The sequence below is a fragment of the Macrobrachium rosenbergii genome, chromosome 49 (genome assembly GCF_040412425.1).
Source record: "Macrobrachium rosenbergii isolate ZJJX-2024 chromosome 49, ASM4041242v1, whole genome shotgun sequence".
Taxonomy (NCBI): Eukaryota; Metazoa; Arthropoda; class Malacostraca; order Decapoda; family Palaemonidae; genus Macrobrachium; species Macrobrachium rosenbergii.
The window spans coordinates 9097994-9123981 of NC_089789.1; the positions used below are offsets into that span (position 1 = coordinate 9097994).

General features: G+C 42.7%; 1 protein-coding gene, 1 non-coding gene and 1 pseudogene across 2 annotated transcripts in view; all 3 read left to right on the top strand.

Annotated features, from left to right (window-relative positions):
* The window catches only part of eIF3l (eukaryotic translation initiation factor 3 subunit l), a 248904-nt gene that overhangs the window by 203576 nt on the left and 19340 nt on the right, over positions 1–25988 (top strand). Inside the window, 5 exon segments of the mRNA XM_067093244.1 lie at positions 8764–8793; positions 22679–22908; positions 23457–23597; positions 24094–24306; positions 24492–24611. Of these exon segments, the coding sequence (XP_066949345.1) occupies positions 8764–8793; positions 22679–22908; positions 23457–23597; positions 24094–24306; positions 24492–24611 (734 nt within the window).
* On the top strand, positions 17872–17975 carry LOC136832460 (U6 spliceosomal RNA). Its single transcript, XR_010851225.1, has one exon. It is a non-coding gene; the product is annotated as a U6 spliceosomal RNA (small nuclear RNA).
* On the top strand, positions 19465–19579 carry LOC136832466 (5S ribosomal RNA; annotated as a pseudogene).

A 25988-nucleotide genomic window follows, 5' to 3' on the forward strand; every position in this document is an offset into this window, starting at 1 on the left:
TTTGCAATATTTTCTTTCATCCCCAACCAAATAAGTTTTACATTTAAGTTTTTATTATGGTGATTAGAACCATATAGCCATGGCTACCTAAAACAAGCCCAGTCTTCAAGGAAAGCTAGAAAGGTCTTTATACTTTGATTAATGGTACAGTATACCTGTATCGTGAAAAGAAGCTGGTTAAATGATTTAGGTAATAAAGTAGTAAACCTGGAAGATTAATACCTATTATAGAGAAGAGTTGTATGGTATACATGTATGATTAAGCTGGTAAACCCTCCATAGGAGGTTATTGTTGTCTGTGCACCTCACACAATGTACAGTAGACACTCGAGGTTCTTTGCAGCATCCCTTTGGCCCCTAGCTGCAACCCTTTTCATTCCTTTCCCTATACTGTTGTTCATATCATTCTCCCATCTTGCTTTCCATCCTCTTATAACAATTATTTCAACATTGTTTTCAGTACCGAAAGACCTCATAGGCCCCAGTGCTTGGCCTTTGGCCTAAATTATATATTCCAATCCAATCCATTAATCCCTTATGGGTGGTTGAAGTTTGGTTTTTCATTTCCCATTACTTAGAAGGAACAACGTAGTTTAGTGCACAAGTCAAGGTGATTTAATCAAACAAAAGAACACAAAATAAGTAATGTAGACTTGGACCTTTTACTATATAGTTTAAAGCAGTTGTTAAGTACATGCAGCAGTCACTGCCCTGTACATTTCAGTGATTTAACCCACTAATTTTGGTTATGTTAGTTTGCTGCTTTGACACTATACTAAGGTTTTTGTTCTGAAACCAATATCACTGATATTACTTTTGGCAATTTTCTGTTGATAGAGATTTTTGGATAAATATAGTTACTCATATTAATAGAAAACATAACAATTAAGAAAAAGGAAACTAAGATATTCCACTTAAAACCATGTCTTTTGTGAATAGTTTTGAAGGGTGAGATATATCTGTAGGGGATGATAGCAAATATTTCAGTTTTCCACAAAAGGTTTCTAATAACCAAATCTGTAAATGCAAAAAGTTCTAAACTAAGGTTAGTTGTACAAGTATGACAATGGGAGCACTTCATTTAAGTGTAAGTTGATCATAGTTATTTAGACTATTTGCCACAACAAATTTTCGAATTTTCATCTCTGCAAATACAGCAGAATTGTTGTCTAAAGTATAACCAAAAGGTGTCAACTGGTAATGCGTATTGGAAGACCAATGATTTCATATTTATACAGAAATACTCACAGCTCTGGTAGATTATTTAATTAACAAGTAGGAGCTATAATCCTCTTGTAATGAAAAGAAATGAACATAAGTATCAACCCTTTTGTTATTATCCATAGCAAGTAGCCAAGTTTCTCAAGGCTACCCTTTACTAAGCACTGGATGCTAGAAAAAATGCAGACTCCATGGTGAAAATATATTTCTTTCAATAAATACTTAACCTACAATACACCTTCTCTGGAATATTATACAAGGTTAGCCTTTCGAAAGCAAATTTGTATACAATATTCCTCAATGAGCTTAACCTAACTTACGATGAGCTAATTGCCCATACACTGGGTAGAGCACATAATAGCCTCCATAACCGAATTAATTCTTAGTGTTTAACATTATGGCTGGCAGAATATTGTTCATATATAAGGGTCACGTATACACTTTTGTAATCAATACTGTGGAGTTAATTATTCATAAATGGCATGTGAGGTCAAAAGACTCAAAATTGTCATAAACCATTCTCGACAATCGCATTGCTAATATCTGTTTATAACATTACTGGCGATAGAATGCTTTTCATATAAGCCGCACATTATTCATTTTTAATCAGTAACGTGAAGTTAATGATTCATAATTGGAATATGAGGTCGTGTTTGACAAATGTGCTATTCTCGACATCGCATCGCGACAGTCTATTAGCGAAGAAATCCGCTGACCAATCACATTTGAGTATTGTTCTGTGTTTATCGAGAACCGCTTCGTAGCAACCAATCAGCGCTCGAGTTCCGCTCTCTCCTGAGGACGTCAACATTGTGTTGTGCGGCCTGAAGTAATTTCCTCAATATTTAGCGACTGAATTCGCTCAGGATGTACAACGAATTCGTCGACGAGGTAATATGATCGACGAGAGGTCGAATGGTGTTTGATAAATGCTTAATGATGGTGGTTAATTAGGGTAATTTAACAGATTATAGGGTACATAAGTACCTGTCTTACCGGGACCCACCGAAATGTGTCGATGTTTTTTGGGTTAATTTCGTATACAAATCCTTGTAGTAGGCCTGTTTAGCCTTTGACAAAAAAAATGTAGTTTTTGTTTTATGAAATACTGGGGAATGAAAAGTAGGCTCAGAAGGAGACCGTACATATTGCCTAACCTAAATGGGTAAGTCTTGGGCTAGAAAGTAACATGGGCGGCATTTATTAACCACTCGTATTTGCCTTAATGAAGGCCGCCCATGTTACTTTCTAGCCTAAGGCCTACCATTAGGTTAGGCAAGTGGTAAGGTTAGGCAGGGGTACAATGTGGGTAAAAAATAATGGGGGCTGATGCAGTAGGGAGACAGGTAGACGTGAAAAAATTCTAACCTTCGTAGAGTGCTATGCCCTGACCTATCCAGACCTCACCGTGGTAGATCTAAGCCAGGCTGTGTGCGGTGAGCTAGACTATGGCAGTTGATGTTTTTCTATAGAAATTTACGTGCTGAACAAGAATTCAAAGTAATATTTTGGCGGCCAGATGCAATTGAGTTGGGAATCGGGGTTTTGGGTGGGGTAAAACACTTTCGAGAATAGCTAATGGTAAGGGGGATCCATTGGGAATTTGGGGTTTTGGATGGGGTAAATAACTTGGGAAAAGGCTTGAGCACCTTATTGTTGTGTTCCCTGTCACACATATCATTTAGAACATGAAAAACAAGGGTAAAAAAAAGGGTGAATAAATGGACAGTGGGAGCCATTTCAAAGGCATTTTTCATGTTACAGTATTACTGCATGTGAACTTACAGGGGAGCTTCCTAGGTTCACCCAATGCACCAACTGAGAGATTAGTTTGTGGGTTTTTGGGGATAAGCATACCCAACCAATCACGTAATATTACTCGAACATCCAGCGTGGAGAATTTGGGGATACATGCAGTCAGTTACATGTACAAACCCTGGTCACCATCACTAATCCGACATCATTAACACCTGGAGGGTGCCCATTAGCCATTTTGCCAGATTAGCCATTTATTAGGCTAGAATACACGAAACCCAGTAGCTAAGCACCTCATCTTAGAGTTAAAATATCCTCTATAAATCAGTACAAGTTGGTTAATAAAGAAAAGACAATTATCAAATACAGGTAGTGCTCGAGTTAGGGCTGCCTTCATAATTCGACTTACGATATTTCGAGTTAACCAGCAATGAACGGCTTAGCTTGATTAATAAACTGGTAAAATATTTAGGGCAATATTTTTAGAATTACGTGGGTCGATACGACCACAGGCAGCAGGCCACAATCAGAACAGTGAGAGACTGACCAACTTCGTCGCATTTAACTTCTTTTCCTCCATCTCTTTATTCCATCTGCTAGTTAAAAAAGTAAAAGAGAATGATAAAAGTATTGTTAGTAGCAGTTATACTCTTGGTTGAATCGCATGCCTCCATAAACAACTGTAACGGGAAACTGTTGTTTTGCTATTAATCGTAGGAGGATAACAACTGTTTTGCTTTGTATTTCAAACCATTGTAGGATAATACCTTCAGCAGGTAACATATTTATGTTACAAATGACGTTAAGTACTGTACAATAGGACCGAAGATATTTTTACACTATACCCCCTCTTATTCATCTGTGGAGAAAGATCCTCAGGTCAAATATACTGCTACAGTAACTTAAAGCTGTAAGTTGTAGCTGAAGCTGAGAAAACAATGTTCAAGGCTGTAACTGACTCATAAATTATCGTAGTGCATCGGCAACATGGATGAAACTCGTGTAATTGCCGTAAATAAAACTGGAAGAGAATGTATTTTAATCAAAACTACTGGTCATGAGAGAGAGTCCTGAGAGGTGCGAAGAACGAAAATTGTCTCTTCTTCCCCAATTTATATCGGGGAGTCTGAACATACTGGCCGATTCGCTAAGTCGCTCCCATCAGGTAGTTGGGGGGAGAGTGGATTTTGGCTCTGGAAGTAATACATCAGGTTCTCCAGAAGTGGCCAGCAACTGGGGACTTATTCGCAACGTGATTAAACCATCGTCTTCTGGTTTATTTCTCACCAATGGTGGTCCCCATGTCCATAGGCACCGATGTGACGTTACAAATTGGAATTACATGCAGGTGTATGCCTTTCCTCCATCCGGACTCATTCATCAGGTAATAAGGAAATTGCGGGAGAGTGTCAAGGCGCCTATGACTCTAATAGCTCCCTGCTCGCCATAACACGCTTGATTTCCGGAACTCGTAGAGCTCCCTACAGAAGTTCCAACGTCCCCACCCATGCGAAACTTCTTCTCAGACGACTGCATTCTCACCATTATTATCCAACCCTCACAAGCTGTACCTAGTTGCAGGCGACTATAGAGAGCCGCTAGACAGTCTGGACTCCCTAAAACTCTGTCTAGATAGTTTTCTTTTAGCTTGAGAAAGTCAACCTGTAAGCCTTACCTGGTTCAGACAAGGTATAGAAGTTAGCCAAAATAGCTGATTTTCTTTTATTCCTTTGGAAAGTCAAGGGTCTTTCATATTCGACTATTGCAGACTACCGCTCAACGATTAGCAGTACAATTAGTTTCCACCTTCTTGAATTCTCTAGTAGTAAGATAATCGGGCCCCTCTGTGGAACTTTTTGGAAGTACTTCAATATTTTTCTTGCGTTCCCCTGGCTTTGAACCTATTGAAGCTATAACATTAAGACACTGACTAAGAAGTTGTTTTTTCTTAAGGCTTTAGCTTCAGCTAAAGGATTGGGCGAGCTTCATGCAGTTTCTCGGTTGGGTTCCTATGGGAGAAATGATAAGTATTTGTCTGTCTTCCGGAATTTGTGGCAAAGACAGAGTCGGAGGTTAAAACTCTGCCTCGTTCGTTTAAAGTTCTTTATCTGCAAGTGTTCGTTACCGGCGATCCAGCAGAGATATCTTTATGTCCGGTGTGAGCATTAAAGTCTGTTTATCGAAGGTTTGGAAACTCCTCTTGCTTCCGCACACACTTCTTGCTTCCCATCCGCTGTCAAAGAATGCGATTAGTTACTTTTGGAGGGAGGTGATTTCCCAGGCTTCTCAGGGTTGTTCTTCATCGTCTTCAGCTCTGTATTTCCTCGACCGCACAGTATTCGGAGTATGTCCACTTTATCTTCCTTTCTAAGGAATTATTCAGTGCCGTCTATTCTGGAGGCAGCTACTTGGAAGTCCATCTCAGTGTTTACTTTCTGTACTTAGAGATGTTTGATTCGCCTCATTGTTGGCGAAGTCTACTATCTAGGCAATGCGTTCATTTAGCTGAGGTGGTATTCGCCTGCAGAGGTTCGGAGGTTATTCTCTTAGTCCGTGTGCGGCAAAGTCTATTATATAGGGTGCTTCATTTAGCTGAGGTGGTATTAGCTATCTAAGGGTTATTCTCTTAATCCATGTGTAGCGGCAAAGTCTATTATCTAGGGTGCATTCATTTAGCTGAGGAGGCATTCATTTAGTGAGGAGATTCTTAGGTTAATCAGATAGAGGAATTTCTTTTAGTCTTTAGAATTCTTAGGCAACAGTGATAGTATAATCACATGAACTTAGGTTTAGTACGTTTTAAGTATCTTAGTCTTTGATAGTTTCCCTATGAGGGTCCAAGGGGGTGCTCTAGTAGGCTAGACTATTTGGTTGGCGCTGAGATACTTCTTCACTCATTGATCGTCAGACCTTATCCGGAGGATCAAAGGCTCGGCACACTGCTTCATTTCCCTCCATACATGAGAGGCTATGAATAGCCACATGGGAGGTTCACCGTACTCCTCCGTACATGAGAGGTTCTGAAGAACCACATGGGAGGTTGACGGACCGAGACAGTATGGACCTGATGGGCGATCAAGTACTCTCCAGCATGTCTCGCCACCAAAAGCATCGATTGATAAGGTGAGTGTATAACTAAATTGATATCCTATGCAGAGCAGATTGGTAAGCTGCCATCTCTGTGATTGTAAAAGGATGTACCACAAACTTAGATGGTTCTCCCAGAGCTGCGGCTCTGCCGTCTGCCTCATTCTCCTCCAACAAGAGTGGTTCTGGCAGAGCCACATGGAGGTTGGCGGGCCAGAGTACTGACCTTGACTGTCATAACATCAAAGTACTCTCAGCATGTCTCCTCTCACTGACGTTGACTTATGTGGTGAGCTGTCTGACTGACAGCTATTTTTCTTCTTTTTGGTGAATTACCATCTCTTCATTTGTCAAAATCCAATAAACCATCCTATCCTCTAAATGTTGTTAATCGGGTGAAATCAATTCATTTTAGATCTCGATTGCAATACCCAAGTTTCTGTAATCTTGCTAATACGTGTGTGTTCCTGCCGACCCTGTAGTGAGTGTTGTTCGTGGTCCTCCGAACAATTTGGACCTTGAATAAAGCGTTGACCGTTGTAAGCCTGTCAAGGACACCTGTGTCAAACACGCCCAACCACTCTGTTGGTAGCTCAAGTGACAAGATTTTCTCCTGCAGCATTCCCCTTCTGGCTCCTAAAATCCCCAATGGTGGACTGGTACTCCCCCCCCCTTTGTTCTGGCTGGTGGGGTTAAGGGCGCGCAGGTGTTCAGGTAAGCCTATTACATCCTCTCGGAGGTCTTTCCCCTCTGAAAACTTCATTTTTCCTCCAGATGGCAGTGGAGGATGTCCCAGATAACCACTTTTGCTTCAGGTCTACTGTGTGAATAAACAAAATTGTCTGAGGCTTTTTATAGTCTTGGGTTTTTGACTATAAATGGGAACAAATTTAGAGGTTATTTTTAAAACCCTCTGCTTTCCAGACCTTTATATTTCCTTACATTGGTTTAAATGACCAAAAAAACTTGATATGAACTAAAGTTCATCTGGTTTTAATCTACTCAATCTTAATCCCAAAGTTTCCCTGCCCTTCTGTCAAAAGAACCTTAACTCTTAAGAACTGCACTGCTTAAGCTATTTCAGTCTTAATATTACCTAAACCTTTTCTTAACCTAAATCTAAAACGTTCTGTGACCAACTATGGTCTACTATCACATCATCTTCAATTTTCTCTATATTTTCTTCCAATTGGGGAATTAACTGTTAAACATTAGTCAGTTGATGCTTTCGCAACTTGGCTATGTCGAGATACATGTAGGGGTTGAAGATTTATGTTGTGTGGTCCCTATCTTTTATGTTGCAAAACTTGTAACTCATTCTGTCTCTTTCTTGCGGTCTGGCTTTGATTATCTATTTGTAGGTTCAAAAGTCTGTTTTATCCTTCTGCTATTGTCAAATTTTGGTAAAAAATACCACACTTGTTTCCTCTGTCTTGGGACAGTTTTATTTATTTATGTTTTTCTGTTTAATACCAGTGCACTTGGGACATATGCCTTTGAATTACAGATGTTGAAGGATAACCGATTGACTGATTGGTACATTCAGCAAACTGCAAGTAAAAACAAAAAATTTTCAGACTTACAGATACTCCTTATTGACATACAACAAAAATCAAACAAAATAAAATTTCTCTCTTCAACTTTCAAAATGGAACAATTAATCCTCTTGCAAACGATAACTATCATCATACAAACCCAAACTTAACCTACCATATGGTGACGGACTCGGTCACTACCCCTACACCTGCCTACCTGAAGAGGTCACTGGAGGGACTGGTACATCATCTTTCCACCACTTCCGAGATGGAAATGTGTATGACATACCGTCACTTTACATTGAGTAAGTAGGATATATGATGTTCTTTTATGTAATAGGAAAGTTGATTCAAGTAAATATAAATTATTGTGCAATATTTCAAGAGTGACATCACTATAATACTTGGGTAGTTCTTATGAAATTAAATTTAGACAGGTTGTAATGGATGATAGCTGTTCAGCAATTTATCTTAGTGATCGAAAGATAATCTTTCCTGGCCATTCAAATATTTTATACCTGCACTGTCCAAAGATAATCTTTGCTGCCATCTCAAATATTTTATGCTTGCACTCCCCAAAGATAATCTTTGCTGCCATTCAAATGTTTTATGCCTGCACTGTTTCACTCTGGATTGTTGAAGGAAAAAATTAGTTAAGGTGACATAAAAGTTACATAGGTTAACTGCATAAACAATATACTCAAGCTGATTTTGACTATAAAATTTATCAATTCTGAAAATCGACAAAAATCATAAGAAAACCTAAATTGTTTAATGCTCTGGTATTAGAAAACGTACGTAAAATAAAGGAATTATTAAGTTTTAGATAAAAAAACTCCACTGTTACATTATTCTGCCGTTTTAGGGCCAATTTCTTCCTTTTGATCACACAACTGGCGATGTCGTAACTATAACATTCATAACTTGGATATTTTTTGATGAATATATTTGAAAAAGCGTTTTAACCTCGAACGTCACAGAGGGAACGTAAAACACAGTCCTGGCCTGATGTTGAAGATCTGTATGGAAATAAACTTGTGGAGCAGGGTGGCTTGGATGACATCTTCCTTATACTCTTCGACTGTGCCAGTTATATTGGGGATCTAACACATATATGAGGTCAGATGGTGAAGAACTAGAAGACAACGGTTCGGAGTTGTTGTACATTATTGCAATCTCTTCAACTATATTTTGAGTAAGTGTCTTGTTTTTGTAAGTATTGATATTGGATAAGTGTTGTATAAGCCTCTGTGATTGCCGGAGATGGTGAAATGTATGTGTAAGCTTATCAAGGAAGAGAAATTTTTAGACATAATTCCAAAGGAAGGCAGTGGGATCGTGACAAGGAAAAAATTCGGATCAAAACAGGGTTAGTGTAATAGGGATACAGCTGCTTGTTGAAATTAACTGCAGATGAAGAGCAGTCTGAACCCATTGCTGAAAATCAGAAAACTCTTCCTTTCAAATGCCAGCGGTTGACACCCAGTGTTCGCTTTTTTTGTCACATTTTTCAATGTCTTATGTTTGAGGTAGACCATGTTACGATGACCTTGACATAAAGAAAAACTTTGTCTCTGTTTGGGTTTGGAAAAGATATTCAAGAAGTTAAATAGCCGGGCATGCAGTGTGCCCACATTTTATCATTTGGTATTTTTTAAAGTGTAAGTGTATTCTGATTAATTGTAAGTGTGTCTGATCTTTCCAGAATTTTGTATTATGGAGTGTAACAAGATGCTTTTTCCCAATTATTAATATTTAATTTTTTCTGAATGATGGTATTCAGTATCATAAATGTCTACAAGCCGAAGGTAAACTATTTTTATATGCGCAACTTACCAAATAATTACAGCCACGTGTTTCCAGCCTGGTGGGGAGCTCAAAATTTAATATTATCTCGAGAGCTCTCTGTTTTTTAGGTGTAGTTATTGCTTCCACTTCTGGGGAAGGATAGGTCTCTCGACCTAAAGGCTCAGTTGTCACTGCACTCAGTGACTGAACTCTTGGTCCCGGCAGCTGCCTTTGTTATTTTTGCCAGCAAAGATGGTTGCGTTATTCTCCATTTGGTGAAGTACTTTGTTCCCTCTGGTAGCGCCTGTTAATTAGCTTCTAATTCAGGACTCTCTTTTGTGACTTTCCCGAACTTGACTAATTAATCATGTCAGATTCTAGTCTTTCTAGTGTCAGGTATTGCAGTAAAGGCTGCGGTCCTTGGTTGACCAGGTCATACTGTTTGGTCAGGAAGGATCAGGGGTCAAGGTTCTCCCTGAACTGCTGGGATGAATGCAAGAGGAAGGCACCCTGGGAAGTGGAAGACTCTTAATCCTATTTAGACCCATTACAGCATGACAGACTTGAGGTAAAGCTACTGCTAGGGTAAAACGCGGCTTCCATTCTAGTCAGACTTTGTCTCTTGGGGTTGATGTGACTGATTTACCTATTCCTGGAACACCTGGGACTGCTTTTTCTGCTATCGCTATCTCAAGTCCTCTGACTTTCCCTGCAACTCTAATCCCTGGCTCTCATTCTTCTGATCCCAACGCCATTGCCAGCTTAGAAGCTCGTGTTGATAAGAAATTTGATTTATTAGTGAACACCATTTCCCAGATTGGAAACTGCGTGTCCTCATGGATAGATTCAACAGTGTTGGTTGCAGTGACCATTGGAGGTTGACAACCTACTCGTCTGGATCCGGTCTCTTAGACCAAGGTCCTTGCTAAACTCCCTTGCTCACTTGGAAAGCTGCAACCCTGAAGCAAACTGGCAGTCCAAAGGAGGTCTCCTGGCTTACCTGCAGTAGTCCTTCACCTCATCGAGCCTGTAGCCCTTCCCAGGTTCTGAGGATCGCCATTGGGGAGGCACTCCGATTGGACATACATGCTTTATCTCCCAGTCTCTGACTCTGGCTACACATAACCGCAGTCACCAGACTTGCCAGTGTTTCCCATTGAAAACCTGGTGGTGCCCGGATGGACGATGCTGTTCTCATCTTATCTCCAGGTCTGTAGGGCTCCGAGTCAACTTCCCTCCTGTAGTTTTGGGAGTTGCTGGGTTCCTCGCTCCCTTTCAGTGGACAGTTGGTGGATGCCACAAAGTGTCTAAGAAAATGCTAGTTAGTCCAGTGTATGGACAGCGACAGGCTTGTCCGCCAGGCAGTGGCCAAGACCTCCAGGTCCAGTTTCCACTGTGAGAAATCAGTGTCCAGGCTGGCACTTCCTTGGCCCCTTGTCCGAAGTCCCAGTGGACGTCCAGTGTCTGTGAAACGTTCCCAGCCTTCTGTCTTGTCGGAACATTCCCTCTGGGCCCCGAGTTCATCCGTCTTATGGAGCTGCTAAAGGGGCAAAGGGAAGAAGAAGCATAGTGTCCCTATTGAAGCATCAGATCTGCCGCTACATCAGGAGTGGGCCTGTCCGAGCCATTGGGCAAGTGTTAGCGACATGCCGATGACCTGGGTTTGGATGTCCTTCAGCATTCATCCGGTCCACAGGTGGGACTTGCTGTTTTTGGTGTCCCCTTGTACCTGATCCTCTTGCAGTTCCAATTCTTCCAAAGTCTCTATTCCAGCGATGCTTAGATAACACTCAGCAAGAAGATAACCATCTGAACCTGTTGCTGAAGCCATCTGCAGTGACCAGTCTCAGGCTCCCCTGGAGTCCCTGTTTTTCTGATGAGGAACCTGTGGAGGATGACATTCCATGTCGAACTCTCCCTGAACCGTTGTTCCTGGTGTGCTATCCGACTTCTTTTCTCCAGCCGCCCCATCTTCTCCAGGTTCAGGGGAGAACGACTGATGCAAACAACTGGACCTGAGGGAGTGCGTAGGTTCAAATACCCATTCTGTCCGTCCTCTTCCAGGAAAGCGCTTTGTCCTTCAAGACAGTCTTCCAGGTTGTCAGAGAAGTTTGGGCTCTCGACCGCTCCCCAGGTGTTTTCGAGTCTTCTCTCTGATAAGGCAGGTATCTGCCCACTCGCACGGGGAAGCGTCCATCCTGGGAGTTTCTTGACGACTCTTCTCATGGGGGCTTCTCCAGTCTCATTGATGCTACAGGACAGCCTTGGCATCCTCAGGATTTTGTTTATCTATTGGAGTTGGACCATTTGGAGAAGTTATTTTAAAGGTTTTAAAGTACCTGGGCATTTGATTGGACCATGGTTGCAAAGTCTTTCCTCGAGGACTCTCATATCACTTCAGGAATTTTGCCTCGGACTGGTTGTTCCTGGCCTGACAGATGGAGCAGCCCGGGGATGGCAAGTCATCATGAACTCACCTGTCGTCTTTTCATGGCTGGTACCTTAATGGCATGGTGCTCTTCACCTAACGGTCACTCTTCAGCATTCTTCCCTTCTGTTAAGTCCCTTCCTGAGACCCCAGCTTGTTTCTTCATCCCTCTTTAGAACAGGTGAGGAGGACCTTGCAGAAGAAATGGACCCAAGATCTACAGCTCTCACCTTTGAAGAGGACTATCCTGCGATACTCCCTTCTGGACTGCTGCTTCTGTTCCAGACTGCTTCGAGCCCTTTGTTGGGGCGACACCTGGAGCTTGCTGACTTTCATGTGGGCCGGAGACAAGCGCCTTCACATGAATATGATGAAGAGTTAGAGGAATTTATTTCTGGCCTGATAGAAATTCAGGCTATAATGTGGGACATTCCGTGGTACTGATGAGCGACAAGTAACCAATTGGTTCTTAGCCATCGTAAAATAAGGGCAATCCTTCGGCCAGGTGTCCCTGCTTCAGAGCTGTTAATCAGCTCAGTGGTCTGGTAAAACCAAGGTACTTCCAGGCAAGAGGAATGTTAGGGACAAGCTCAGTTGCCTCAGCAACCCTTCGAGGGAGAGGTCACTCCAGTTGCAGAGATAGCGAGAGCCAATTTGCGACCAGTGCCACGTCCAGCAAACAACCTTTTGCTAACAAAACCACCTCCAGGTCTTCTACCTGTCCTCCGTGACCGGTGAGCCGGCAAGGCTACTTCATTTTTGGAACAGGTGGGGAGTCAAGAAAAGTACATTGATCCTGATTGCCCAAGTATTAAAGGAGGATCACGCTATCCCCTTCAGGAGAAACCTCCCTGTAACCTCCCATCAAATTGACAGCCTGTTCTGGTATCTGGACAGCTCAGCTCTCCTTTCAGCCGCACTGAGAAGTTTCCCTGCCGAAAGCAGGCAGTTGAGGAAGTCAAAGACACTCACACAGAGGGATTTTACAATCGCAGTGCATTCCTTTGTCTTCCCCAAATTAATGGGGGGGATGAGGCCTGTCCTAGACGGGCAAGTGCTATGAACTTCTTTGTCCAAACTACAGAGTTTAAGATGGAAGGCATCAGACGATCCTGTCAGCCATCCATCAGGGAGAGTGGATGGTGACTGTGGACATGCAGGGGTATCACTTATTTGGACATTCCAGTTCACCAGGTTCCAGGAAGTATCTGAGGTTCCTGAGGGTCTTCCAGCTTCTCTCCATTTCCCTGTGCTTTGGCCTCTCCAAGTCCCCGTCAAGTTTTCACCTGAGTTTTTTCAATTTCATTAGGAAACCGAAAGTAGCTGCTCCTAATTTTTGAATCAACGTGTCCTTATACCTGGAATCATGGCTCCTTCGCTCCTGACAAGAGGCAAGACTTAGGGATTGCTGATAATGCTTCAAGAAATCGCAGTAGTCCCCACACAGTCGATTCTATATTTGGGGATAGTGATAGATTCTCTGAATTTTTGGGCTTTTCCATCCTAACAAAGGATTCTCAACTGCATCTCGAAAATTTAAAAATTCATTTCTCTTCTGTCCTTCGGCAACCAACGCTTGGATGAGTTTGGGAACTCTGCGCTAGTTCACAGCAGACGTTTCTACCTCTGGGCAGGTTCATCAGACTGTGTTCAGTTCAACCTCAGCCAGCTGGCGGAGGAAGATTGCCTCCCAGCCCCTTTCGTCTTGAGAATCATTCATGAAATCAAGTCTGGATCTTCGTGGTGGCTGGCGGCCCAGATTCGGTGGGATGTGCTGGCCCTGTGAACCCCAACCTAATTTGTACCCAACGCATCGGCTCTGGGTTGAGTGAGCTTTCTGCTCTTGGAAGTGTCAGGTTTATGGTCCCCAACCAAAAGAGATCTTCATCCCCATGTAAAAGAATTGAATATACACCTGGCTCTTCAATTTTTTGTGACAGAGACCTTTCGGAAGGACAGTATCGTTCATTCAGACAGCATGACCACTGGCTTCTAAGGAACCAAGAGGAACCCACTCTTTTTCACTGTGCAGGTGCAAAGCAGCCAAAGACTTTCTTCTATGGCACAGAACAACAGGACCACTGTTTGTCTCCGGTACAAGGCAAAATGAACGCTTGTGGATGAACTTGAGTCGTGGCAAACAGGTCCCCTGATGGAGTGGACACCAATCCACAGGGTTCACCACCTGTGGAAGCAGGGAAGGCTGTCAGTCTTCTGTTTGCAACGTCCAAGAAACCATCCTTTCCTCTGCACTGTTCCCAACCCAGATCCACAAAGCTTGGGTGATGGATGCCAGAACAAGACAAGATTGGTCGGATCTCAATGTTCTCACCTTTCCCTTGCTTCAACATGGTAAGAGGAGTGTTGAGGAAGTTCAGCACCCCATGCAACGTGACCCACTAGTGGCTTTGTTTTGCCACACAGAGTGGTTCCTTTTCCTTCTGAGCCTGTGGTGGACTGCTCCAAGGCTTCTACCTCAGAAGAGAAATCTCAGACATCCCCATTTTCCTTGTCCAAGTCAAGGCATATCCACTCAGCTCTCTGACAGGGAGCTTGTCAGGGAAAGGGTTTTTCAGGAAGGCTGCAGAAGCTATTGCAAGATGTAGGCGAAGATCTGCTGAGTCTACTAATCGGCGGGACAGTCTTTCAGAGCTGGTGACTCGAGACAGAAATATATTCTCTTCTCAGAATCATAGTAGCTCAGATTGCTGATTTTTTGCTTTTCCTCAGATCCTTGAAGGGTTTAGCTATTTCAACCATCAAGGGATACAGAGCTATGTTGAATTCTGTCTTCAAACGCAGAGGGATAGACCTTTCATCAAACCAGGACTTAAATGATTTGATAAAGTCCCTGAATACTAGTAAGCAAGACAGAAGTTCGGATCTTGCGTGGAATTTGGATATTGTCTTCAAATAGCTTTTGGGCCCACCCTTTGAGCCTCTAGAATCCTCTTCTTTTAGAGATCTAACAAGAAAGACACTTTTTCTTATGGTTTAGCAACAGTGAAGAGGGTTAGCGAGTTACAGGCCCAACCAAGTGAGTTGGCTTCTCTTAAGGTGACGCTATCTGCTTTGTATATTGACCTTAGGTTTTAAATGAAGAATGAAGACCCTTTATTTTCCTTTCCAGTCAAAGCCTGAGGTTCTAGGTCAAGCGGATCAGGAAAGAGTGCTCTGCCCCCCTCAATTGTTCTCTGGACAAAAGACAAACTGAAGAACCAAAGATTTGGGAGGCCCTTTCCCAATCTGTAGTGTTTGTTAAAAACCTAATCACCTTTATCTAAGAATGTCATTTCCCATTCTTTTAAGAACTGTGTTTCTGAGTCACACTTTGTATAATCCAGGAAGATGTACTTTCCTTTCAAAAATGGTCAAATTCTTGAAATTGTGAGCAGTGGAGACTTCCTTGGCCATTAAAAGTAAAAATCTGTCGTCTTTTCTCAAAATGCATGTATTGGAGATGCAAACTGTTTTGCAATGTTTACCTCCTTGATTGGAAACAATTTATGAAAGTCTAGTACTCTTAAGCCCGTATTTCGAGTCTCCACGACTGGCATGGTGTTGGGCAAAGAGGGATAGGAGGATTTTCTTGGTTTTTTCCATCCACATTGAATGAGGATTGTTGTTTTCTTTGGGAAGCCTGATTGGTACTGAGTCGTTAATCAATCGTTGGTTTGAATTTTAACTAAGTTTGTGGTGTAGGTTTTAATTTTATGGTCATATTTTGTTGCTGGTTGCCATGCCCAGGGCAAGGGCACACACACATTTGTATGTGTCTTTTGGATTGTTAGCTTTGGCAACCTGTCTTAAATGACATTGCAAAGTCCCACTGAAGTAGAGGCTATCCAGGCTCTATGCATTCACTTCAGGTAAGAGCAGCTATGGGTGAGGCAGTAATCTGCCAAACTCCCCACTTGTAGGTTTGTTTTCAACAGGCATTTCTAATGCCAGCTAAATTTTCTGTTTCAAATTCATCTCCATCTCAGTGTTTTTGAGTAGAGTTGTCCATGTATCCAACCTCCTGTCAATGTGGCAATGATTCAGCTATGTAATTATTTGGTAAGTTACATATATAAAATGACATTTTATAATAAAATAAAGTTTTATATATACTGGACTAAACAATTACATGGACAGAGCCAACCAAAGGGACATAGAGCATAGACGAATTGAGCTAGCTGTGTTGTACCCATCCTTCCCCGAAGTTTACAGCATTTAACTACACCCAAAACAAAAAGAATTTTCAATTTTGAGCTGCCAAAAGTAGAACAATAGCCTGTAATTATTTGAGGTAAGTATGTATGAAACTTTAATTATAAAATGTGATTTTGTTCATGAGACTTACCTGCCAGATATATATATATAGCTGTATTCTCGAAGTCCGACAGAATTTCAAATTTCGCGGCTGCACGAGTGGCCGGCAGGTGGTTAGTACCATTCCCGCCGCTGGGAGGCGGGTATCAGGAACCATTCCCATTTTCTATTCAGATTTTTCTCTGTCGCCGGACTGTCAACACCTGTTGTCAGTTCCTCCGCCATTTGGATTTCGAAATTTGTTGTCACTTTTGAGTATTTTAGGTGTTTTTTTGGTATTCGACTGGATCTGTGACTTGGCATACGCTCTTTGTGGACCGGTTTTTAGTTTGCTTTTGACTTTTCTTATAATTAAGATGTCTTACCTCTAGCTATTGAGTCTGTAGCTTGGGTGAATGTAAGGTGAGGCTATTGAAGACTTTGATAGTTCCTCACACTTTATGTATATGTGTAAGTGTTCAATGCTCTATGATAATCGGTAATGAATGTGTGGGATTGTCTGAGGGTGAGTGGAAGAAATATGAAGCCTATATGCTTAAATTGGAGCGTGATAGGCTGAGGAAATCTTCCCTAGAGTGCATCCTTAGATGGACAGTCAGGTTTTCTCCTACTAGTAACCCTGTAGTAAATTTAGTACTAACCCTGTAGTTTGTTGCTGCAGAAGGTAATTCCCTGGCTCTCGTGTGGAGTCAATGCGTGCTCTTGAAACTAAAGTGAATGCAATTCAAATGCATAGTGTTAGTGCTAGTGCCCCTAGTGTTGTGGAGGGGGCGTCAGATCGGCCCTATAAATGCCTCTAGGCCTGGACCTCTGTCGAACTCCCAGGACCAGGGAGGGGGCATGTCGAAAGTCGCATGAGGGTTACGGGGCTTCCCACCGATCTGGCGTCCCTTCGGCAGGTCCTGATGACGCTACCCAGGCTGCCAGGGATCGTGCTCAGGCACGCATCCTGAAGGGATTGCTTCTCGTCCTCCGACACGCCCCTCCCTCGGGTTGGAGCTCTCGGTTGGACTCTCGCCCTCTTAAGAGAAGCTTAGAGGAGAGGACGCCACGCCCTCTTCCTCTAGACGCTTGTACTCTTCCCGAAAGTTGCGTGGATATTCCTCTGCAGAAGAGAATAAAATGTTTTTCGAATGATGACTTTGCTATACGACCCCCCTGTCGCGCTTAAGGCAAGGGCTAGAGCTTCTTCCCCTGTGGAAGGAAGTATACGTCTCTCGCCCCCTTCCTTCTCTCAGGTTCAGCCCTTCTCCTCAGAGAGTGGCTTCTCCAACGCATAAGATTTTGTTGGGTTTGCAACAACAGCTGGATGCTCTCATGAACCTTTCAAGATTGAATCTGCCTGTTAAGAGGTACAGACTTTCACCTTCGTCTCCCTGCTTCGCTTCCCGGAACTAGATGTTTTGCGGCTCTGTCTTCTAGAGAGAGTGTTTAGTGGCTTCCTATTCGTCTTCCCGATTTGAGGTGTTGGCCTTTCTCTTGTCTCGCCCAGGAGCGCGTCTTGCTCTTCACGCTTCTTCACGCTCACGCGCTCACCTTGACGCCGGGCGCGCTTAGCCATGACGCCGCGCGCGCCACGCTGTGACTCTCTTCTAGTACTTGCCACGGAGCCTCTGTCGCCACGCCATGACGCCCGCGCCGCTTTGCCGATAGCTTCAAGTCTTGTGTTGACGCTGTTGCTCCAGTTGTTCATCATGTCGCACTACTACCCGCTTCAACATCTGATGTCCTTTAATTTAGCCAGTACTTGCTTCGCAGTACATATACTAAAAATTGAACGATACAGAAAGATTAGCATGGCCCTGCGCAAGGATGACACGCTAATCGTGGAAGCGTTCCACATTTTTATGTTTACTATACGCATTTGTTGAATGACGACTTCTTCGTTCGCGAGTTCCCGCCACGATCGTGCGACCGGAACTACTTTCACCACTCACTCAAGACCCACCAGCCAGCGGAAGAACATCCTCTTTCGCACAGCCTTTTGTATGAAGAGAAACTTCTTTCGCCTTCTTCTTCCTCTGATTATCAGACTCTGGCTTTTTCTTAGGGATCTGTTTCCTGAGACTTTTCAACCTTTCGGCTCCTCTCTCTCCACCTTCTCGCAGTTGTCTTTGTCTTAAAGAGCGTTTGACGAAAAAAATCGAAAATCAAATTTTCTGGGATATTTTATATATGGCATCATACATATCCTGACTATCTTCTCAGAAAGTTTTATTTAAAAGTTCGCCACAGTTAGAAGTTATAAACAAAACAGTAACCCTAGTTGTTTTTCAGTATGTAATGATATTGTCAGTATATCGGTGGTAATTTCCTTTTAGCTAGGAAATAATAATATCTAATGCGATCTATGGCAACCCTGTGGACCTAGTACGCATCAGCGAAAGACAGGAATGCCGCAGGGCAGTCAGTGGCAGTCAGTCAGTAGCAGCTCAGAGCTTGACTAAGTAAGACGTTGCGCTGGCCAACCTCAGCCGTGTTTTGACACTCGCTTCATTTAGCTTCATTTAGCGAAGTTATATTACTTTGCAGGTCTATTTTTGGCTTTTCAATATGTCATAAAACATCAAACTGTGTAACAGAAAGCAAATAAATACACAGAGAAGCAAAAAATATCGTTTTTCTCAAAACTAAAGTTATCGACATTCAAACAATCTCCTTCATAACGACTTTCTTCGTCGATCTCAGATACAAAAAGTAAACGAAAGCTAAATGTTTGCATAAAACAAAGGGCCTTTCCATGGGAAGCAACACGAGACCCGCACCACGAGAGAGAGTTTTTTTCCCAAGGAATGTCACTTCTCAAGAGGGTAGCAAGTGACTCCTTTCATCTCCAGACTCCCTTTGCAACCAGGCTTCATTTTGCACAAGCCTGGAAAGAGTGAGGGCAGACGTTTGGTCCCTCCTACTGTTAGAGAGAGGTTACTTGATTCCCTTCCTGTCTCCTCCTTTTTGTTTTTTGTTTCCCAACTGCCTTCCTGTCAAACAGAAAATTGTTTGACCTGCTCGAACAGATGTTCGAGCGGAGAGCAGTGGAACAGGTCTTGACTCCGGTGTTCCCCGGGATTTTACTACAGATTGTTTCTAGTCCCGAAACTTTCAGTAGGCTGGAGACCCGCCTTGGACGCCAACAGGTCGAACAACTTGGTCCGAAGGAAAAGTTCAAGATGGAGACCTCGCAGTCAATACTAGGAGCCCTTCATCCCGGGATTGCTTGGTATCTTTGGATCTCCAAGATACTTATCTTCACGCCCCAATTCATCCACGTTCGTTGAAGTATCTCAGGTTGTCTTGGGGACTAGACGCACCAGTTCAGGGCTCTCTGCTTTGGACTTGCACAACGGCCATACCACGTTGAAAACACCGCTTCGTCCGATCAGCCGTTAAGCAACGTTGGGTCTGGTCAGTACTTGGATGGGTGACCGCCTGGGAACACCAGATGCTGTTACGCTCATTTTGCTCCGAGGGTGTTTACATCGTCTCATGAAAAACGTTTTTGATGCAGTTGCACCTGTCGCACGCCAGGATCTCACTCTGCTTGGACGACTGGTTGATTCGAAGCGTCGTCGGGCGAAGGGTATCTGGAGGACCTTCAGTTGACTTGCAACTCGTGAAGTCCCTGGGACTTCTGGTCTGTGGAGAAAATCGCAGCTGATCCCCTCACTGTCCATTGTGTCTGGGAATTCAGATGTATTCAGCGGCTTTTATAGCGTCTCCCTCCGCCGCAAGAACGGCAACTTCTATGTACGAAAGTCTCAGCCTTCTTGGAAAAAGGAAACATGCTAGGTGAAGGAAGGAATGAGTCTGCTGGGGACCATTTCCTCGCTGGAGAAGTTTGTTTTCTGGGGAGTCTGCATCTCAGGCCTCTTCAGTTCTTTTGTTGGAGAACTGGCAAAGCAAGGAAGACTTGAAAGAGGAATTGAGAATTCTTCCTTATATAAAAAGAGGATCTGTGGTGGTGGCTCGATCCAACGGAATTGCAGAAAGGGATCTCCCTCAAGCTTCTGAACCCCAACCTAGTGTTGTTTTTCCGACGGGTCGTCAACAGGTTGGGGGCAACACTAGAGGGAGAGGAAGTGTTAGGAACCTGGAGAGAGAACAGGTGTCCTGGCACATCAACTTCAAAGATTTGGCGGCTATCTTTAGCTCCTCCATTCTTCGAGGTCCAAGTTTGCAATCGTGTAGTTCTAGCAAACTCGGACAATTGGCTACTTGTTCCCTGTTCAGCCTTGCAAGAGAGATTATTCTTTGAGCCTATGCTCGCAACATTTCGATTCTCACAAGTTTTGTTGCAGGGGTCGAAAATGTTCGAGCAGACCTGCTCTGTTGGCGCCATCAACTCCTGCCGAAGGAATGGACCCTTCATCAGGAGGTTTGCCAAGATTTTTGGAAATTTTGGGGTCGCCATCTTGTGGATATTTTCACGACCTCAAGAACAGCGAGGCTCCTCTGTAAAGCTCATCTGTACTGACCCTGGGGCAGTTGCGATAGATGCCCTTCCTGGGATTGAACGGGAATAGATGTTTATGCCTTTTTCCCCCTCTAAATTCTGGGAGAAGTCATACGCAGTTCGCGGCCTCACAAGGACGAGGATGACTCTCATCCCCATGTTTTGGCCTTCGAACCACTGGTTCTCGGAGTTTCTCTTCTGGTTGGTAGACGTTCCGAGGACCCTCTTCCTATGAGAGCAGACCTGCTCATACAAAACCCACTTCACGAGATATCTTTTGAATCTCCCCCATCTGAACCTGACTGCTTTCAGACTATCGAAACTTGGTCAGAGCGAAGGGGTTTTTCTGGCCAGGTGGCACAGGCCATCGCTAGAGCCAGAAGTTCTTCATCTAAAGGATATATCTAGCGAAGTGAGCAACCTTCAAAGTTTGGTGTAGAAAGAAGGGCTTTTCCTCTTCCTCTATCACTGTGAGCCAGGTTGAGGATTTTCTCCTTTTCTTAAGAGAAAAACTCGATATAGCAGTTCCGACTATCAAGTGTTATCGGAGCATGCTTTCGATTGTATTCAGACACAGAGGATTAGATTTGTCTGACAATAAGGACCTCCACGATCTTGAGCTCTTTCAAGACGTCCAAGGTTCCTCAGCTGATTCCCTGCTTGGAACTTGGACGTAGTGCTCAAGTTTTTGATGTTTAGTCCTTTTGAGCCTCTCCACTCTGCATCTCTTAAGGATGTTACTCGAAACGTTATTCCTCACGTGCTCTGGCTAAGAGAAGAGAGGAGCTAAGTTCGAGGCCGTCATGTGGGCTATCAAGGAACACAATGCTGTCTATTCTTTAAGCCCTAAGTTCTTGGCTAAGAATGATAGGTCTTCTAACCCTGGCCTAGACACTTTGAAATTAAAGGTTTAGCAGACCTTATTGGACAGGAACCTGAGGGAGTTCTATGTCCAGTTAGAGCTCTCAAGTACTACCTTAAAAGAACACAGGACACTCGTGGTCCCTTGGATATTTTATGGTGTTCTGGTGAGGCAACCAGTTAAACCCATGTCGAAGAATGCACTGGCATTCTTCATTAGGACGCCATTAAGGACGACACTCTAGTTGTGACGACTCAACTTCAAGTTGTTGAGAATTAACGCTCACGAGGTGAGGGCAGTTGCTACCTCCATGGCGTTCAAGAAAATATGGTACTCAGTGACATTTTTAGTGCCACATTTTGGAGAAGTCAATTCTGGTGTTTGCCTCACACTCTTGGCAAGATGTTTAGGTAGCATACGAAATTGCTTTTAGCTGGGACCATACATTGCTGCTTCAGCAACCTTGGGGACAAGGGGTAACTCTGATCCTATCCCCTTTTTTTAATTGTGTTTTTTTATGGTTGTTGGGTCGACTACTGGAGGCAGTCTTCCCAACCTTGCAAACTAACGCTTTAGGTGTTGGTTAGTGGTTAGTAATGCTCTTTGTCCTCTTTGTATGGTCTATGATCTAGTCACATTGTGGTCACGCCCCGTTGACAGATCATCTAGAAGTCGCCAGCCATATAGGTCACTACCTCGCTGGGGTCTCTAGTAAAGAGAAGCAGACTAGAGTGACAGTAACCACTCAGTCAGCTACGCTATCAGATAAGGAACCAAAATAATTTTACCAATAATTGGTTTTTTTCCTAATTTCTTGGCTGTCTCTACCCTCTCAAAGGTGGTATTCAGCTATATATATATATCTGGCAGGAAAGTTCATGAACAAAATATATTTAATGATAAAATAAAGTTTGTTCATACTTACCTGGCAGATATATATATATTCATATTGCCCTCCCTCCTCCCCTCAGGAGTCAGTGGCATGTCCTAGAAAATCTGAATAGAAAATGGGAATGGTTCCTGATACCGCCCCAGCGCGGGAATGGGTACTAACCACCTGACCGCCTGTGTGCGTGACTGCCGCGAAATTTGAAATTCTGTCGGACCTTTCGAGAATATAGCTATATATATATTGCCAGGTAAGTATGAACAAACTTATTTTATCATTAAAATATCATGTTTGTCACAATGTATAGTGTTACACCTGTACTTTTAATTTGTATGTTAAAATATTTCAGGTGCTGAGACTCCTGTTCCTCTAGAGCTTCCCAACCAGTGGCTTTGGGAGATCATTGATGAATTTATCTACCAGTTCCAGTCCTTCTCTCAGTCCAGGTCCAAGTTGGGCAAGAAAAGTGAACCTGAGATTGAGTTGCTGAAAGAATCCCCAAAGATATGGAATGTACACTCTGTACTTAATGTTCTTCATTGTCTTGTGGATAAAAGCAATATCAACAGACAGCTCGAGGTGGCTTATCCTTTCTTTTGTACCTTACGTTTTCTGCAACTGCCTTATTATAGATTTAACTGCTGAGTATCCACACTTAAAACTTCATAGGCTGTAGTGTTTTGCATGTACACAATGGGGGCCAAAATTTATTTGCCGTTAACTTAATGGACTAGTATTTTTAGTAACTGCTCCTGATAAGACTGGGTACAGCCTTTTACTAAATGGAACACCACAAAATTAGACAATTTGTATAGTAGATATTTTTGTTACAGTATTGATTGAGGTTGAATTTACTTTTGTTTTAGACTTCTTAAAATAGTAGAGGCAGTTCCTGGTTATCGGTAGGGATCCGCTCCAGTACAGTGTATTGACGATAAATTGTTGGTCATCGTGATAATAGACAATTGAAACCTGGTTACCAGCGCTGATAACCAGGAATCGTTGTCGAAAATCCGGTTATTGTCGTCACTAGACAAGTGCTGTAAAACCGGATCGCCAATAACCGGGTACTGCCTGTACTAAGACTCATTTATGGGTTCCTTTAATTCTAAAGAAATCGCTTACAGGTATACACTAGTGGTGGAGATCCAGACAGTGTTGCTGGAGAGTTTGGACGTCATCCTTTGTACAAGATGTTGGGATATTTTTCACTGATTGGTCTGCTCCGCCTCCACTCACTTCTTGGAGATTATTACCAAGCTATCAAGGTACAGTGTGTAGTCTCTCTCTCTCTCTCTCTCTCTCTCTCTCTCTCTCTCTCTCTCTCTCTCTCTCACAGTTGTTTTGGTTTGTTTGCTATGTGTAGCAGTTGGGCCTATCTTAACTCACCCATCAGGTTGTCTTACCTAGGATGGTTTACCATATAACTAATACTGTAACCTTTAACTGTGTCATAACATTTTTAATAAACCCTCAACTGTCTTGGGATGTACTGATCTTCAGGGACACATGTATATAGTTGATCACATATATTTTGTGTATTTGTGTTTATTCTGTTTTGTTTTTACTCCATTTTTTCACATACAAAAGTTTCTTAAGAAACTAAATGACTTTTTGGCTTGTTGTATGAGAGTGAGTACGGGTCATGAATAAGGATAAAACCACTTTTACTTTTAAAGAAGCACTTTTTGTAATAGTTGTAACTATAATTGCACTGAAGTGCATTTGTGTGTGGTAAGATAAATTTTGCATTTCATTTCGCAGGTTCTGGAAAATATTGAGCTGAACAAGAAGTCCATGTATTCTCGTGTGCCAGCTTGTCAGATCACAACCTACTATTATGTTGGTTTTGCTTACATGATGATGCGAAGATATGCTGATGCTATACGTACGTTCTCAAACATCTTGGTGTACATTCAGCGTACTAAGGCAATGTTTCAGACTAGAAATTACCAGAATGATCAGATAAATAAACAGGTAAGGAAACAAACTCCTCTCTGTTCATGTACAAGTGTAAAATAAATTGTAATAGTCAAACAAAAACAGCAATAACATTTGCAGATGTAACCCAGTAGTCTTGAAATACCTTAATTCCATTAACCAAAGGTCACTGAACCCAATTGGATTTTGTGACTTATGAAGAATTGTGATTTCTTTTTCAGACAGAGCAAATGTACACCCTTCTTGCCATATGCATGGTGCTCCATCCTCAGAGAATAGATGAAGCTGTACAGTCTTCATTGAGAGAGAAAACTTTGGCTGAGAAAATGTCTCGCATGTCGGTAAGTAATGTATGGATGAGGAAGTGTTTCTCATGTTTGTTCATATATTTTATGTATGATCATTCATATATTGTGTATCTAATCAAAAACTCGAAGATGGAGAGCAGGACTCCAGTGCTGAGGTAAAGTAGAATTGAAAGTAAGTAAAGTCCAAATCAAATTAGACTTCTGCTAGGGGCTTAAAATTAAAATCAAATGAACTTTAGAGGACAAGAAAGAATAATTTTATATAAGTAACTTACCCAGTAATTACATAGCTATTAGTTTTATATAAGTAACTTACCAAATAAGTACATAGCTATAGTTTCTACTTTAAACAGCAGCTCAAAATTCAAAATTCATGGTAGTGCTCTTTTGTTTTGGGTGTAGATATACTGTCCCGCCCACTTTCGGGGAAGGATAAGTACAACGTAGCTAAAGAGCTCAATTCATTTCAGCCGGCTAATGGCTTAACACTGGTTATTAGCCGCTCTAGATTCGTTTTCACCAGATGGTCGGAGATCGTCTTTTGGTGAAGTACCCTTTGCTTTTGGTATCGCAGCTATTTAGCTTAGCTGGAATTCTGGTATTTTTTTTCAATTGTGACTTTCCCGATTGGACTTTAGACTAATTATGTCTGACACTAGTTTGTCTAGCATTAGGTATTGCAGCAAAGGCTGCAAAACTAGACTCACTTCAGCAAAATATGACTCTCATACCATTTGTAGTTCTTGCAGGGAGCAAAATTGCTCTCCTGATCTTGATTGTGAAGAATGTAAGGACTGGGATAAGGGGAAGTGAAAGACTTTACAGACCCACTTAGACAAATTACAGCATGACCAACTGAGGAAAGCTACAGCTAGGGCTGAAGCTAAGGCTTCCGCTAGTGCAGTTCATTCTCCAAGAGTTCATATCACTGCTCTGCCTATCCCATCAACACCTATGACGGCTTTTTCTCCCATTTCCGGTCCTCCAGCTTTTCCTGTTATTCCATTACCTAGCTCTCATTCTGCTGAACCCAATGCCTTTGCCAGCTTAGAAGCACGAATAGATCAGAAATTTAATTTGTTTGTTAATACTGTTTCCAAGATTGGTAATTCTGTGAAGGTCCTGATGGACAAATTTAATAGTGTTGATGTAGTGGCGAGTACAGTGTCAGTGGAGGGGCCGGCTGTTTGTCCCACTGATGCTCTTAGACCAAGATCCCTACTAAACTCCCCTTGTTCACAAGGGAGGAAGCAAACTGGCAGTCCAAGGGAGGTCACTGCGGTTTGCCCACGAGCAGTCGTCGCCTCATCCGAGCCTGTTGTCCACCAATCCCTGGCTGTGGAGGACCACCATTGGAAAGGTGTCCGTATGGCTGTACATGCCCTGTCATCTAGTGATTCAGACTCTCTC